We start from the raw sequence: 18,536 nt of genomic DNA on the forward strand, positions 1-18,536 counted from the left end.
GTGTGACGAGCTCCCTCTCCCACACAAATTTATCTCATGTGTCAGGAAAACTTCTCAGAAGTAACTTATGCTAATAACAGAGGAACGAAGCACCAGAGAAAAACAAAGCTTAGAGCTTTGGAGAGAGATAAATAAACACTACAGATATACAGGGATGTGCTTTGCTAAGATTTCATGATTGAGGTTTACAACCACTTACATTAAAACATTAAAGAGTTTGTAGCCAAGGTCAACTATTATGCTTATAATTTAGAGACATTTTCTGTGTTGTTAATGTAGGGTTGGCTCCCTCTAGTGTTTGCTGGACTATGTATTAATTTCCTTTTTCCTGTGTGAGGATGTATAGCAAAGCATCATGGGACGTGTAGTTCAGAATGCTGAAGTAACTCTGCCAGCAGGACTGATCTGAACTACAAGGAACAGAATGTTTTGACTCTGCCAGCAGGAGGTCTGTGTGACAGGGAGTTTGCTGACGATTCGTGGTCTACACAGCGGAGGGGGGGGGGGGGCAGGGCTGAACAGTAAAGAAATAGAAAACCAGTAAACAGAATAAAAAAAAAGTTTTGGACAGAGTTTAAAAAGCATGAAAGGGGAACTTCAGAGACTCAAGAATCTAGGCAAGTAGCTAATGTGGGGAATACATTCCTGACCTGTTTAGGTCTATCCACATTGGGTTGAAGCACAAATCAATTAAGCCAGTGTGTCTTTAGGGGCAGCCTTCTGTCCAAAGCTGGACAACCGTCTAGGAAGGAGAAGTCCACCAGGACAATCCACAGGGACCAATTGACACCGGTGGGTCAAAAAGCTGTAGATACCCTAAAGACCGATGCTCTGCAACATCCTTGAACAGAAAATGTAAACTGAATCAAACACTTTAATTCCGCGTACAGACGGTCGTTTTTTGTGATGAAAAAAAAACGACGTTTTAAATCATGAAATAAAACGATGTTTTTGAAACATCATTTTCAAAAACTACATTGCCTACACACCATCGTTTTTTCACAATGCTCTAGCAAAGCGAGATTACGTTTCACCACTTTTTTCCATTGAAACTAGCTTCTGGGCATGCGTGGGTTTAAAAACATTGTTTTAAACGTCGTTTTTTGGTACACACGGTCAATTTCTGGGAACCAAAAAACGACGTTTTGAAAAACGACACAAAAAATTCGAAAAAATTCGAAAAAAATTTTTGGTCGTTTTTCAGAAGACATAAAACGACGTTTTCCCCCACACACGATCATTTTAAATGACGTTTTCAAAAACGTCGTTTTTTTTCATCACAAAAAAACGACCGTCTGTATGCGGCATTAGGGTGCTTGGCAGGATTAAGTACCACTTGGTGAGCCCCCTAAGGGGCCATGGTGTGTATAAGCACTTAACGTAGAATGAAGAGAAGGAATTGTGAAAGGAAAACAAAAAAAATATCAGAAATAATATATAAAAATTGGGCTGTTACTGATTACAATTTTTGTGTTCGATTAATCGTTTTTTTTTTAAATCGATTAATCGACTAATTTCGATTAATTATAACGCACATACAGATCCAACTACTTTTAGCTGATCTCCTTGCAGGCTGATTCCCAGTGCAGCTACCAACCATTGGAAAATTGGATAGCAGGATACAACACATAAAGACAGCGCTCGATGGGAATAGCATTAAAACTTTTATAGTCTTCAAGTAGGTAACAAAATAAATATTACACTGGAGATAAAATCAATGTAGCTACATAAACTGTAAAAATGATGTGAGTAATACCAAACGGTAGCAAAAGCAGACATTAAAACATGTAGCTAAGTATGATACTGGTATAAAAATGGGTACAACGATGCCACTGCTGAATCCAGATGAGAAGGTGTTAACATCAGTCCGTCAGAATGTAGATGTCCCGGGAAGGGAACTATCACAACTCTCAGTGGATGGTTGTAGAATCCCAGGTTGATAGAGGGAAGTGTAACAGCCCTTGCGTGTGGCAGATAGTAAGGTCCCGTCGGCATGCAGATATGAAGGCACAGCAAAGGAGCCCTTCAGATGGACACAGCATGCCCTGCCGGTGTCCGTGACGTCAACGGATCTCCAACAGAACTCCCTAAAGACCTGGAAACCGGCGGAGAGGTGAGTACCAATCAAAAGAATTTTGATCAATCAAAAAAATGTTGATCGATCAAAAAGATTTGGTTACGAAGCAGCCAATGAGCTATTGAGTTTTTTCTACAGAATACACTGGTATATACTCTATAGATACTACAAGGTAACTACGAGGTAAAAAAAAAGGTAAAATCTTGAAGGAGTATTCTGGTGAAAAACAAACAAAAACACTGTGGAGGAGGTGGAGGGAGGGAGGGGAGGGGTGGGAGGGAGGGGAAAATAAATTGAATAAATGTATAAAATGTAAAGGTCTATGTCTAATATGCAAAGATAATATCAAGATCGTATATTGATGTATGTTTTATATTAATGAAATCTGTCTATTTTTATACGAGGGAGAAAATTAATAAAGAATATAAATGTAAAAAAAAATGTTGATCGATCAAAAAAATTTAAGATTAATCGATGAATTAATAGTTAATTTCCACAGCCCTAATAAAAATGTATGGAGTGTTCCTATCAGATACTGAAATCAGAACCTCCGATCTGGAGGCATAAATACTCTTACAATGACAACCTATCCAGCATGGACATGTATACCATTATGAAGTGTCTGTCCCATATACAGTGATATAAATCAGCGCTATGGCTTCCAGACAGAAAAACAGAATGTCCTCCACGCACTGCATACATTCCACTACAATACATATATTGTGTCTTATATAAATAATACTGACTGCATCAGCTTCTGTTTCTGACATGTTTACAGGATAGAACCACACTGATCCTAAATGCTTACATTATTGCTTTGTTAATGATGACAATTCACATAATTATTCCATTTATACTGTCCTCGTTATGGAGACTGAGCAGCATCAGGAAGCCAGATAAGAAAAGGACAGCTCATTTAGTCTGCTAGATTCCAGCCCCAATGCCAGGAACAACGCATTATAGAAATATGACCCTCTGTGTGTCCTGTTTTCAGTGACATTGGATCGATTAGAAGAATAAGGTTGCATTTTATCCAAGACCACATAAAAAAGGAACATCCGGGCTACTTCGCCTTCTGTCCACTATGTTCCACTTTCAGTGTGAGGACCTATATGATTCTTATTTTATTGTGTGTGTTAAAACCCCTATTCCCATTAAACATTATACCCAATCCCCTCTACCCTAATGAATTCCCCAAAAGCATTTTAAAGAAGAATAACCTAAATGTGAATTTGTATTCACGTGACATTCCAGGTTCACGTGACACTCCTCGCTGTGGAGTGAGAAAGTTCTACTTCAGGTGCCCCCATCTCTGGTGACACACATCTCATCCTCAGTGTCCTGAAGACGCCAAAGGCAACATGATGATGTCACAGCTACTACACCACTACAGAAGGACCAGGCATCATACATATATGGAGGACTAGGCTTCCAACAAACACCAGAAAGAAACAGAGAAAAGAATGGAGGCACTGCACACAAGACAGGTAAGTATAAGTAATCTTCATTTGCAGGCTGCTTCTGTTTGGGTCTGTATTCCCTAGAGTAACTTTAAGGATGTACAGTATAAGGCTTTTATTTTGTCACTCATATTTTTGTTATAAATATACAGATGAAAAAAAATTAAAAATAAAATTGTTCTATTAACTATATTTTTATTACTGAAATTGTATTTAAATTGCAAGGCCACAGGGAGAGAATTACTATTACTATTTTCCCTGGAAAAAAAGCCCTACCCTGAAAATAAGACCTAGCACGATTTTTGTGGAATGCTGCAATATAAGCCCTACCCCTAAAATAAGCCACAGTTAAAGTCCTTGTAAAAACATGCAATCCGTTCTGTAAAAAGATTCTATATGTGCAGTGTGTCTCCTTTTGTAACTTTATTGAGATAAATACCTTATTTGCAGGACCAGTGGACACTCACGTGTCCCGCTGGAGATCGTCTCCTCTACTCCCAGCTGATCGTCTCCTCTCCTCCCAGCTGATGTTAAATATTTTATTGTTTTATTCCAGGTTTTTTAGAATATAGAGAGGGGTAAATGACACAGGCAAGCACTGTGCTGTCTATCATGCTTTAAAGGATCAGGATATATATATATATATATATTGTAGGGTTACAACCACTTTAAGATCATCATCATTGTACATACCGTAAATAAATAAAACATCCTCTGAAAATAAGCCCTGGTGTTTTTTTTTGTAGCCAAAATTAATATAAATCCGGTCTTATTTTGGGGGAAACACGGTATTGACTATCATGGTGATCGTATGATTATGAACCAATATGACAACTATGTTCTTTGAACTATGTACGCTGATAGCAGAGACGGAACTAGAACCTTTAGGGCCCCAGTGCAAGAAACCATAAAGCCCCCCAACAGTAGCAGAAAGCCAAGGGCACGGTCGCAAGCAAGACCTTTGCAACCCTGGTAGTTCCGCCCACTGGTGTCAGGATTTTATTTTTGTTATTTTTTACTTTTTCTATAATTTTTTACCATTTTATTTTATATTTTTTACAATTTTATTTGTTTATTATTTTTTAGGAGCCCCATTGGGGAGCTTTGGTGAAATATCAGGGGTCTAAACAGACCACTGATGTCTCACCTTTGACACAGAGAAAAGAGATTAAGGACACAACTCTCAATCCCCTTCTTTGTAGCCTCAGCAGCACAGAATGAATAGACAGGAATAGCTCTCTCCCGTTCGTTCATAAACAAAAGTATAGTAAATACAGTTTACTATGCCTCAGTTATGAATGAACAGTCATGACTACTTCTTTAGACTTTTTATGTAAAATATGAGACACTCACTTGCCAGGATGACCATGTCCATTCCCCAGAATATGCTCATGATCCAGCCAACCATGACAATAGCTGTGAGGATCTGTATGAGGGCAGCAGCTATATTCAGCCAAAAGACGCAGCATATGTGTCGGTCGGGGAGGTCTGTCCTGGCTCCGCACAGCACGGTGAACGCGGATACAAACGTCCCTGAAAATAAAGAGAAAAAGAGACACAGGTCAGATATAGTGACCCTGGGGGAAAGCAACTGGCAAAAAAAATGACATGGTCTAATGGAACAGACTGAGAAATCATACAGGAAATCATCAATAATTCAGGCTGTTTGGGTCATAATTATACCAGATTGAACATTAGCCGGAACTAATGGATTTTCTCTTTTATTTTATATGAAAATTCCCAGGTGAGGGCTAAATGATTCTGATTTCTTTTTATGTTTGAAATGAGGCTAACTTCCAAACAATTTTTTTTCTTAAAGTAGAGTTCCACCTAAAAGTGGAAGCTCCACTTATCTGCCTCTCCCCCCCCCCCTTCCGTTGCCACATTTAGCATCTTTCAGGGGGAGGGGGAGCAGCTACACAGGTACCCATCCCCACCCCTGAGAGATCTCACCGTGGCGAGATCACTCAGAAGTTCGGCCCCCCTCCTCCTTTTCCCACCACCAGGCCATTCAGAAAGCGCAGAGCGCTTCGTGCAAGTGCAGTAGGGGAACAGCTGTGAACTTGAAAGGCTTTACTGCCGTTTTCCCCTACCATGAATGGTGGCAGCAGGTGGCAGCACCCGAGAACCCATGGAAACTTTGGCTAGGGTTCCTGAAATCACTGGATTCAGGACAGGTAAGTGTTCTAATATTAAAAGTCAGCAGTTACAGTATGTATAGCTCTTAAAGTGGAGGTTCCCCCTAAAAAAAAATTCTAACAATAAATTCTGAAGACTGATTACACTGCGGGTAGGCTGGGTTTTTTTTTTTTTTTTTTCGTACATACCTCGATATCGCCGTTTCATCCCTTGGCTTCCGGGTATGATTCTTGTGGGGCTTGGCGTTCCTAGTTGATTGACGTTCCTCCGACCGGCGTCACGACTTTCCGTCAGAAGCCGAACGTCATTGCGCAGGCGCCGTATGGAGTCGGCTCTATACGGCGCCTGCGCAGCGACGTTCGGCTTCTGTCGGAAAGTCGTGACGCGCAGTATGCGCCGGTCGGAGGAACGTCAATCAACTAGGAACGCCCAGCCCCACAAGAATCATACCCGGAAGCCAAGGGATGAAACAGCGATATCGAGGTATGTACGTAAAAAAAAAAAAAAACCCAGCCTACCCGCAGTGTAATCGGTCTTCAGAATTTATTGTTAGAACTTTTTTTTAGGGGGAACCCCCACTTTAACTTAAATTTGTTTGCTGGGGGGGGGACTCCTCTTTAATAGATCACTCCAAAAAAACAGTAGTTCCAAGCGATGTAACCTACCTGTCCATGCCTGTTGCTTTTCATAATTTACGTGCTTTAAGGACAATTGTATTGTCAGTACAGTCATCCGTTATATGACCCCCTCCTCTCCGAACACGGCTGCTAAACTATTACAGTGCCTTGAAAAAATATTCATACCCCTTGACATTTTTCACATTTTGTCATGTTAAAACCAAAAGCGTAGATGTGATGTCACAGCCCCTGGAAGATTCCTGGGAACTGCAGGGCAGGGGAAAATCTTTCAAAAAGAAACTCCAATCCATAGCATGAGTATTTTCTTGCAGGAGCCTACTTTGTATCCCTAGGATCTTACTCGAAAAACGTGTGACATCACCCTCGCCTAGGCATCATGAGTGGAAGATGGGTAAAGGTAAGTAGAATATCTAACTTTTCCCTTTATATGTACCTTTTGCACATAGCTAATACATTTTACATTGGGAGAGGTTTCAAACATTATACAGTGCCTTGCAAAAGTATTCACCCCCCTTGGCTTTTTACATATTTTGTTACATTACAGCCTTTAGTTCAATGTTTTTTTAATCTGAATTATATGTGATGGATCAGAACACAATAGTCTAAGTTGATGAAGTAAAATTAGAACAATTTATACATAACACTATTTTTCAAAAATAAAAAAATGATAATTGGCATGTGCGTATGTATTCATCCCTTTGTTATGAAGCCCATATAAAGCTCTGGTGCAACCAATTACCTTCAGAAGTCCCATAATTAGTGAAATGATGTCCACCTATGTTCAATCTAAGTGTCACATGATCTGTCATTACATATACATACCTTTTTGAAAGGCCCCAGAGGCTGCAACACCTAAGCAAGAGGCACCACTAACCAAACACTGCCATGAAGACCAAGGAACTCCCCAAACAAGTAAGTGACAATGTTGTTGAGAAGTACAAGTCAAGGTTAGGTTATAAAAAAATATCAAAATCTTTGATGATCCCTAGGAGTACCATCGAATCTATCATAACCCAATGGAAAGAACATGGCACAGCAGCAAACCTATCAAGAGACAACCGCACACACCAAAACTCATGCACCGGGCAAGGAGGGCATTAATCAGAGAGGCAGCACAGAGACCTAAGGTAACCCTGGAGGAGCTGCAGAGTTCCACAGCAAAGACTGGAGTATCTGTACATAGGACAACAATAAGCCGTACGCTCCATAGGGTTGGGCTTTATGGCAGAGGGCCCAGAAGAAAGCCATTCCTTTCAGCAAAAAACAAAATGGCACGTTTTGAGTTTGCGAAAAGGCATGTGGCAGACTCCCAAAATGTATGGAGGAAGGTGCTCTGCTCTGATGAGACTAAAATTGAACTTTTTGGCCATCATAGAAAATGCTATGTCTGGCGCAAACCCAACACATCACATCACCCAAAGAACACCATCCCCAAACATGGTGGTGGCAGCATCATGCTGTGGGGATGTTTTTCAGCAGGCAGGACTGGGAAACTGGTCAGAGTTGAGGGAAAGATGAATGGTGCTAAATACAGGGATATTCTTGAGCAAAACCTGTACCACTCTGTGTGTGATTTGAGGCTAGGACGGAGGTTCACCTTCCAGCAGGACAATGACCCCAAATACACTGCTAAAGCGACACTTGAGTGGTTTAAGGAGAAACATGTAAATGTGTTGGAATTGCCTAGTCAAAGCCCAAACCTCAATCCAATGGAAAATATGTGGTCAAACTTAAAGACTGCTGTTTTTTTTTTTTTAAAGCCAATGGCGTGTGAACACACCCAAAAAACTCCACCCGGTGCAGACGGGTGCAACGTCAAGTGGTCCTCCTGTGAAAAAGGACCCAAACCCTGATCCCCCGGGGCGTTAGGCTCCAGACGGGGACTGAGGTACTGTGGTCCGAGCAACTGAAGCCGAAACGGACCCAACTTCCTTGGAGGGACTGCCGAAACAGAGCCCTCCCAGTACTAGGTGGGGCTCCCCCAAAGGGAGACCCCACGAGAGCAGGCAGACTAAGCCAAAAGGCCATGTCCTCCCACTCCCAAGACATTCAGGGCTGGCCCGAGGACCGGCACCCTACTAAACACACAGTGAACAAATAACGTGCACAACCGAAAAAAGACAAAAACATGACAAACATAGGCAATAAATTAAATAAAGTGGGGTGAAAGTAATAGTGGAGAGGAGAGTGAAAGAAGTGGTCATTGTGTTATACAAAATTCCTCCGGTCCTAGCCAAAAGGCCCGGCTCAAGAGGCAGGTGCTAAAAAAAGCGTGTTGTTGGTGCAGTGACCGTGGTATCTTTAAATCAAAGTGACCCTCACTCACAGTGATTCTCAGGAACCCCTGGACTGCCACTCCAGGGGAACATGCACCATAGGCTTTTCGTTCCAAATCCAACCCCCGACCTGCCAGTGCAGCCCTCCACCCCTGCCAGCTAGAGAGCCCTTCAAGGTTTTCTTAAGGAGAACTCCAGTTAGCAGCCTCCGCCAATACTAGCCCTTCCAGACCCCCCGTCAACCCAGCGGATTTGCATGGTCCTACCTCGTCTTATCCCAGGGCATTACCAGCTCTGCCTACCGGATCGCTGACAGAGATAGCACTTACACCAGCCAGCCAGAAGGCCAGACTAGAACTCGGCAAAAAGACCAGACCAAGTGCAGCCACCCATCCTCACCAGGAGCACCCTTCCAGATGGCTCAGACACAACCATAGGCCGACCCCCAGTATCTGTCGGGCAGCACGGCATAGTCCCTGCTGAAACCATCCTTCCAGGTGCAATGACGTCATTGGATTGCATCCACCCTCCCCATGTAGGAGGTGCTTCAGCGCTCCTCTGACAAGAACAGATACTACACTTGATCTTAGCCAAAAGGCCGAGAAGCGACTGCTGTTCACTAGCGCAAACCATCCAACTTGAAGGAGCTGGAGCAGTTTTGCCAGGAGGAATGGGCAAAAATCCCAGTGGTAAGATGCGGCAAGCTCATAGAGACTTATCCAAAGCGACTTGGAGCTGTGATAGCCGCAAAAGGTGGCTCTACAAAGTATTGACTTTAGGGGGATGAATAGTTATGCACATTGACTTTTTCTGTTATTTTGTCCTATTTGTTTGCTTCACAATAAAAAACAAACAAAAAAAAACTCTTCAAAGTTGTGAGCATTTTCTGTAAATTAAATGATGCAAATCCTCAAACAATCCATGTTAATTTCAGGTTGTGAGGCAACAAAACACGAAAAATGTCAAGGGGGGTTAAAAATTTTGTAAATGGACTTTATATTTTACTGCAAGGTCTGCTTTAAATCCAATTTAAAACTCCATGTCCATCAAAGACTGCCCTGTGCCACAATGGTGACAGAGATACCGTATGATCTCACTGAAGAGCAAACAGTGTAGTAATACTGTAAGAGATAGTAGGAAAATAAGAAATTTACTGGCAGCATCAACAGGGGTTAAAACTACGTGGGCAAAAAATAAATAAAAAGTTGCTATAACAATGCAAGTAATAAACAGCAAAATACAGGATGTAATTTTTTTTATTTTTTTATTTTTTGCACGTAGTTACTCTTTAATTGAAGCACATAAAATGAATCTGACCTTTTTTTTCACCATGTCCCAAAGTGCCTTTTACAAGTAATGTGACATTTCTCATATTACACGCACACATGAGGAGGATTCTACAGAAGAGAATAATATCTCTATTAATAATATATGATATGTAGACATGATGTTTGGAGACAGCTACCGCCATGAGATGCATTATATCCTCAAATCTCAAATCTTCATTCTGAGAAATGTCAAGGACATCTAAATATGTTTATAGCAATTACTGTATCTCGTTCTGGGTATGGTAATAGAATAAGGCAGTAAGAAAATCTTTTGTATATTGTCATACTATAACATAACTTTAAAATTGGATAGCTCTGCTCTTCGGAAATGCATTCTGGGTAAACGTTTTAGGTATGATTTCCGGAGGCACAGGCACAATGCACCGCTCCATGAAAGATTCACTATGAATGAAGATTATTATTAGCTGTCATTCACTAAACTTTCATAATTCTCTTGATTGTCCAACTTTTCCCAAGCTCCATCATTGCCCATGCATCAATGCAGAAATTACAGATTAATCCTACAATAAACCCAGTTATCTGATACATTCATGTGCTTTTTGCCTGTGCATGTCCATAACTCAAGCACATATGCCCCAGTTGAAGTCCTATTGAGGCGAAACACGTCAGGCTTGCATTTTATTGCTCCCCACATTGCTCTTAAACATATTTTGTGATCACGTTTATACATCTATGCCTTGATGTATTTTGCTTTTTTAAATAAATCCCCCTTGTTTGACCTGCACCATATGGAGCTTCTTTTGTTTTTACCATCTCCTTTGTGGCCTTGATGAGAATATCTACCTTCTGGGACCATCTGTTTGATCGATCCACTGCCAGGTTCCAGTCAGACTTTCCCTGCACATCCTTGGGAGTCCAAGAATTGGGTACCACCAGCCTCTTTGGATCGACTTACTACTAGGCTCAGCCGGATTCTCCCTGTATATCTTTTGGAGTATCAGAAATTGATGGGCAATGGCGAGGCTACAGGTGGGCATTGATCAGGCTGCATTGATGGGCACTGACCCTTATTTTGCTTCAAAGTTCTTTAAAAAAAAAAAATCCTGAAACTTCCCTCTTAAAATGAAGGTGCGTGTTATACGCCTGTGCGTGTTATATGCCGATAAATAAGATATATTACAAACACACATGCTCTCCCTCTCTCTCTCTCTCTCTCTCTCTCTCTCTAGGACTTGGAACATTTGTTTAAATGCCTGATTTTCAAATCATCAGCTTTTCCAAAACAACAGAAATAATTAACTTTAATTAGTTCAATAAATTAACTTTATGATAGACGATTTTCGTGAAAAAAAACCACACAGTTTGGTGGCTGAGCCTCGCCGACAGATGTACAAGATCATTAAGTCATCTCATTTATGCATACTGCTTTGTAAACAAGCTACAGAAAGAGAAATGGAATATTCCAGGACAGAGATCTATTTATGAGACTCATAGCTTCAATTTGTTCCCTGCAGATTTACATTAAAGATGTGCGTGTTAAATATATATTTTTTTGCCTAACATATTAATTTCTCATCTGCAAATGCTTGATCTGTCGAATCCCTAAGCAGGCAATAATATTTCACTCCTCATTAGTTTCAAACAGCCTTTCTCAACCTTACCACAGAGGAACCCTTGAAATAACATTTAAAGCGGGGGTTCACCCAAAAAATTGTTTAACATTACATTCAGCAGAGTTGTGAGAATGACATTAGGCTGTTTTTTTTAAAATCCTTGCCGTACATACAGTATTATCTTCCGGGTATGTAATCTGCGGGACTGGGCGTTCCTAATTGATTGACATGCTTCTGACCGGCGCATACAGCGCGTCACGAGTTGCCGAAAGAAGCCGGACTGTGAGTCGGCTCTATACGGTGCCTGCGCACCGTTGTTCGGCTTCTTTCGGCAACTTGTGACGCGCTGTATGCGCCGGTCGGAAGCATGTCAATCAATTAGGAACGCCCAGTCCCGCAGATTACATACCCGGAAGCCGCGGTAAAAATATAGATAATACGGTATGTACGGCAAGGATTTAAAAAAAAACAGCCTAATGTCATTCTCACAACTCGGCTGAATGTAATGTTAAAACATTTTTTTTGGGTGAACCCCCGCTTTAAGTCTCATGGAAGCCCTGCTAAATAATATTCTGTCTATAGCCCCTGGTACATTACTATGGCCAGTTCTAAAAAAAAAAAAGATTTTATATATATATATATATATATATATATATATATATATATATATATACACACACATACATACTTTTTTTAAACTAATATATATATATATATATATTACACACACATAAACAGTATATATAATTTAAATAAAGGGCTGATAATTTATGGGTAACACTTATATTTCTGTTTTTTTTCCCCAGTAATAACCATTAAAGTAAACTAATAATAATAATTAATAATAACATTTGTGGTCAGTGGATAAGTGCCCTCTCTTACATTAGTGGTCAGTGGATACATGCCCCTCAGTGGCTAGGTGCCCTCTTACATTGGTAAAAGAATGAGGAAATATCTTGGACAGCCGCACTTCGAAAAAATCTCTTGGTTGCCTTTATTGGTAAAACAGGATAAAAACACTACAAGTCACAGCAAAAATAGGACACACAGCTGACTCGTTTCACACTAAAATCTAGTGCTTAGATATATCTTGATTTCTATGACTAAGCACTAGATTTTAGTGTGAAACGCGTCAGTTGTGTGTCCTATTTTTGCTGTGGCTTGTAGTGTTTTTATCCAATAAAGGCAACCAAGAGATTTTTTCGAAGTGCGGCTGTCCAAGATTTTTCCTCATTCTTTTGCTATATGCATTGTCAGCACTCGTGATTTCTGAAAGGAGGCCAATTACCAAGCAGACCCACCTGGAGCGGTAACTCCCCTTCCCTCACATTGGTAGTTAGTAGTTAAGTGCCCCCTTAGATTGGTGGTCAGTGGAGCAGAGCTCACTTACATAAGTTTCCAGCTCCCTTATATTGGTCAAGAGAGAGGTGCTACTTTGCCACTTTAGATTTGTGGTTGTTGAAAGAAAGAACTCCTTAAGCCCTGTACACATGATCACAAAATCGTATGAAAAATACCACTTTAGAAGTGATTGGATTATTAGTACAGAGCTTTCAAGAGCCGATCATGACAGTTCATCCAATAGTTTCCAACTGGATATGCACAAAATTTTTATTCGTACGATGCCAGATCGTATGATATTCATTTAATCAGTATAGTTGTCGTTTGAAAATGCAATACAAATACAGTACAACACATTACATCACTTCCAAATTTTTATTCTGTCGTACGAGAACTCTGCAGGTTCGATCTGAGATTAGCATACAAAAAAAAAAACGGACGATCATTCATCCGATAATCTCATTGTGTGTACCAGGCTTAACACTGGTCGTCAGTGGAACAAATGGTCTGCTACATTAGTGTTCATTGTGAAGATGTTTAAAAAATTTAAAAGTCGGCAGCTGCACATACTGTAGCTGCTGACTTTTAGTAATAGGACACTTACCTGTCCTGGAATCCAGCGATGTCGGCACCCCAGCCGATGTTTCCATTGGCTCTCGGGTGCTGCCACCGCCATTCGTATTAAGGGAAAATTCCAGTGACGCCTTAAGGCACGAAGTGCCCTGCGCTTTTTGAATGGCCTGGCGGTGGGGGAAGGAGGAGGTGGCCAATCTTTTGAGTGACTGCGCAGCGGCACGATCTCCCGGAAATGGGGAGAGGTACCTGTCAAAACAGGTACCCGGCCCCCCCGTGAAAGATGCCAAATGTGGCACCGGAGGGAAGGAGGAGTCAGATAAGCGGAGCTTCCACTTTTGGGTGGAACTCTGCTTAAAGTGTGGCTCCTGACACTCTGAGAGCATAGCACAATAGCATCTAATTTTCATGCATTGAGGTGTATTCAAAACGAATGGGCTGTAATGCACCTCAATGCCTGAAAAGTTTTGTACTGCTGCATTTTTTACAGCGTATCACAATGCACACTGAAGAGGGAGTGGGTATAAAAGAATCCCCATCATTGGTGTCAGTGGCAGTAACATTGGCATCAGTGGACTCAATAATAACCTTTAGCATTGGTGTCAGTAGATGCAGCAATAACTCCAGTAGTGGTATCAGTGGCCACAAAAATAACTCCCAGTATTTTTGCCAGTGGAAGCAATATTAACCCCCAGCATTGGTGTCAGTGTCTGCAAAAAAAATAAAAAATAACTCTAGCCCCCTTCTTGTGATTGGAGAAATCATAAATCCCGCCTCTTGTGTCCAATCACTGTGCTGTGATTCGTTACAGCACAAGCTGATTTTTGGGAAGGGGGGTGTCCCTGAATGGTAGTTTGGAAATGTGTTGACCCTACGATAAACGTTGATCTCAAAATATGCCTGTAAATGTCCTAATGTGCAGGACACATAGGATAACATTGAGTTGCTTCTACAGGCAGAACACAAAACTACTGTAGAAGCAACATTTTTTACGCCAGTGTGCATGGAGCCTTAGAACCAAAGAAGTGGCTAGGATAAGCTGCAAAACGTCTTCAACATTACAGAACAAGTCCAGCTGAATGTGACCAACTACTACTAGATAATTCCCATCTACACATTTCATCTGTGTCTTTAGCTAAAGTGGGCAACAGGTACAGACACAATCAGGTACATGCATTTGACTAACTTTCTTCCTCCTGACTGACAGGAGGAAGAGGAGCTCGGCCACGCTACAGCCTACAGGTAAAAAGGGGAGGTGAGAAAGCTGGCATCTTTATGCTTCCCACATTGCTTTTATTCATATTTTACCATTTTGTCATCACTTTTATTGGCTATATCTTACACTGATTTGTAAGATATTTTTATAAATAAACCTCATTGGTTGATCTACACCATATTTATATTTCATGCTATTCTGGGGCAATAGTGGTTCTGCGCTTTGCGTGCGTGGGGGCCCTCCATGTCCATTTTGCTTGGCGCCCCCTAATTCCTTCAAACGGCCCTGTTCACAATAAAAAAAAAAAATCTTCAAAGTTGTGGGCATGTTCTGTAAATTAAATGATGCGAATCCTCAAACAATCCATGTTAATTCCAGGTTGTGAGGTAACAAAACACGAAAAATGTCAAGGGGGGTGAATACTTTTGCAAGGCACTGTAAAGGATAGAATAGAATAGACTTTTGTGGTATTACAGTATACGGCAGGGATAAGCAATTAGCGGACCTCCAGCTGTTGCAAAACTACAAGTCCCATCATGCCTCTGCCTCTGGGTGTCATGCTTGTGGCTGTCAGAGTTTTGCAATGCCTCATGGGACTTGTAGTTCTGCAACAGCTGGAGGTCCGCTAATTGCATATCCCTGGTATACGGGTATTTGCATTTTTGTTTCTGCTGATAATGTAACTGACACAATCTTGTCCATGTAACATAGTACTCCTGGTTGTATACTTGAAAATAAAGAATAATACTAAAGAAAGTCTAATTCACAAAGTAGGGTACATTGTGGCTTGAGGATGTAGTTTTGTGGCCAAAACACAGACTAATTCAATTAGTCAGAAGCGCTTTGCATTACAAATCCACTCTTATAAATTAATTACTACAAATGAATTGGCAGGCTAAATGCTGAAAGAGAGAAAATCCGTCAGGCTGAGCAGTAAATCATGTAAAACGTTCTCAGCCACAGGGACTTCTAAAAAGAAAACGTATGGATGTAATATTTCACCTAACACGCTAGGCGTTCTCGTACACGATACTAACGATGTACAATCAGGTCGCAATAGCTACAGAAAACGTTGTTTGCGTTGGAAAAGCTGCTCTAAAACACCTGCTGACAAGAAATGAGTGAGATCAAGAGTTTTACCAAATGTTCAGGAAAAAAAAAATAATAATAATAAAAAAAAAATTAGGAGAATTTGTTAAAATAGCTGCATTTTTGAGAGATGCTTTGGAGTCATTAGGGAACTGAAATGAAATGTATGTAAACGAAAAAACTTTTTTTGTATAGCGTAGGGTAGGGTTATAACCAGGGATTTTTTTCTCAGAGACTAGGTGCAGGTACTTCCCGCTTCACCCCTTGTCTCCATCCCCTACCCACCTCCGAGCATGATCCTCTGCAGTCAGGAACAATAGATCCCTGCAACAACTGATTCCCACCAGCAACAATAAATCCCCCAGCAACAATAGATCCCTGGAGCAACAATAGACCCCTCCAGCATCAATCGATTCCCCAGAAACAATAGATTATACCCCCAGCAACAATAGACCCTCAGAAACAAAATGCTACCCCAGCCACAATAACCACCCGCCAGGAACAATAGACCCCAATGCAGTGGCGGTTGGTGCTCAAATTTGTTTTTGGGGGAGGGGGGTGCAAACAAACTGAAAAAATAAAAAACATCAAACGCAGCTACTGTGCCCATCAATTACCGCCACTGTGCCCATCAAACGTAGCCACTGTGCCCATCAAACACAGCCACTGTGCCCATCAAACGCAGCAACTGTGCCATCAAACGCAGCCACTGTGCCCATCAATTTCTGCAAGTGTGCCCATCAATTTCTGCCATTGTGCCAATCAATTGCAGCTACTGTGCCCCATCAAATTCTGCCAGTGTGCCCATCAATTGCCACTACTGTGCCCCATCAGATGCTGCCAGTGTGCCCCATCAGATGCTGCCAGTGTGCCCATCAATTGCCGCTACTGTGCCCCATCAGATGCTGCCAGTGTGCCCCATCAAATGCTGCCAGTGTGCCCCATAAAATGCTGCCAGTGTGCCCCATCAGATGCTGCCAGTGTGCCACATTAGATGCTGCCAGTGTGCCCCATCAAATGCTGCCAGTGTGCCCCATCAAATGCTGCCAGTGTGCCCCATCAGATGCTGCCAGTGTGCCCCATCAGATGCTGCCAGTGTGCACTATCAGATGCTGCTACTGTGCCCCATCAGATGCTGCTACTGTGCCCCATCAGATGCCGCTACTGTGCCCCATCAATTGCCGCTACCGTGCCCCATCAGATGCTGCCTGCACTTACCTGTCTCGGAGTGGGTTAGCGGCGGTCTCCTGCATGTCCTCCATGTCTTCTTCCATCCTCTCTCAGGCATCCAATCACAGCGCCTGACGTTTCAGCCAATCAGATAACCAGTAACAGACCCAGCAACCTGATTGGCGGATTCAGTGTCAGCAAAGCGAATTCCTTCACTTTGCTAATACAGAGCTGAGTGAACAGTGAATGCCCAGCATGACGCCCACTGTTCACATTTTTGGGCGCCTATTAGAGCTGACAGTTCTAATCAGGCGCTTCCAAAAAACACCCCTGCCGGTGTAATTCAGGTGCCGATGCCCGAAAAGGGGCCGGACACCTGAATAAGGGGTGTCAGCAGCACATGAATCTATCTATGGTAATAGAGTGGTGCAGGAGAGAGGGGGCGGCGCTCCTGCACCCTTTATGGATGCACTGCCACTGCCCCAATGTAATAATACAGTAGATCCCCTAGCAGCACAGCAACAATAGACCCTCCTTCTATAGTAGATTCCTTCCAGCAACTTAAGATCCCACCAGTGAAATAGATCCCCCAGCAGCCGGGATCAATAGAGCTTTCAGCACACCCCAGCACCCCATTCAGTGCTGGAGGTTCCGGCACTGCATTCCCCCATATTTCTGCTGAAAAAAAGTACTGGTTATAATTCAAGTTACTTTTTTTGCTGCCTCTGTTCTGCTTGGGGGATTTCTCTTTACTTCCTGTTCTGGACATATAGCAGGAAATAAGAGAAAATCTATCCCAAAGGGAATTCAATTCTCATCTTAGAGAGAGAGTTGTGTTGGGAACAGGTGTTCCAATTGGAGGATTTTAATACATTTTTAATATAATGACAGCTAAATATGTGTAGCTTTGCCATCACCTGCCCTCACTTCCTGTCTCTATGACAATGGTTGGCAGAAGAGTTTGGGGGTGCATCTTACCTGGGGAGACACAGACAGCAATAACAATTTGACAAAGTATCCAACCTATTCCCACTTTATGAAATTGGCTCTCCGCTGTTGCAGAACTACACGTACCTGCAATCCTGACAAGTATAAGTCCCTTGAGGCATTGCAAGGCTAACAGGTACCAGTACAAGCAATAAAAAAGACAAAACACTATGGTGGAGAGAATGCGGCTGCTCACCCCGATAAGAATGATAAAAGAATTGTCCCAAATGGGGTTATTACGCAGCTCAAAAACGGAGAAATGATACCATGTGGTAAAAAATTATATTTATTCATATGTTAAAAATCGAACAATGGTGGACAAGATTGGATAGCAAAATTGGATGGAGCATGAGTTGCAACAGGTACACAAACAGCGTTTACATATATGTATAAATAATGGTACACAAATCGTGTTTATACAATCAAAAATGTGCATTGTAGTATAAACAGTCTAACGAACGTTTCGACCTTTAGAGGTCTTCTTCAGAGAATTTGTGTAGCTGAAAAGGAACACATAATAATTAGGCATCTCATGGTTGGGGCTTAGGTAATGAGAGATACATTTTTAAGATTTTACAAAAAAAGGGCCCTTAGACTGGAAGAGCAATGTGTAAATTGTAATAAAAGCAAACACGTTTGTATGCATTTTTACAAACAGTAATATTGCA

General features: G+C 41.7%; 1 protein-coding gene and 1 pseudogene across 2 annotated transcripts in view; both read right to left on the bottom strand.

The window, feature by feature from the left end:
• STUM (stum, mechanosensory transduction mediator homolog) overlaps positions 1–18,536 on the bottom strand; it is a 121,729-nt gene that overhangs the window by 35,779 nt on the left and 67,414 nt on the right. For both annotated transcript variants that reach the window (XM_040351338.1, XM_040351337.1), the window contains exon 2: positions 4,891–5,070. In XM_040351338.1, coding sequence (XP_040207272.1) covers positions 4,891–5,070 — 180 coding nt within the window. The remainder of the gene's footprint in view (positions 1–4,890; positions 5,071–18,536) is intronic.
• LOC120938671 lies at positions 9,101–9,200 on the bottom strand (annotated as a pseudogene).

Source organism: Rana temporaria, chromosome 4 (genome assembly GCF_905171775.1).
Source record: "Rana temporaria chromosome 4, aRanTem1.1, whole genome shotgun sequence".
NCBI classification, from domain to species: Eukaryota; Metazoa; Chordata; class Amphibia; order Anura; family Ranidae; genus Rana; species Rana temporaria.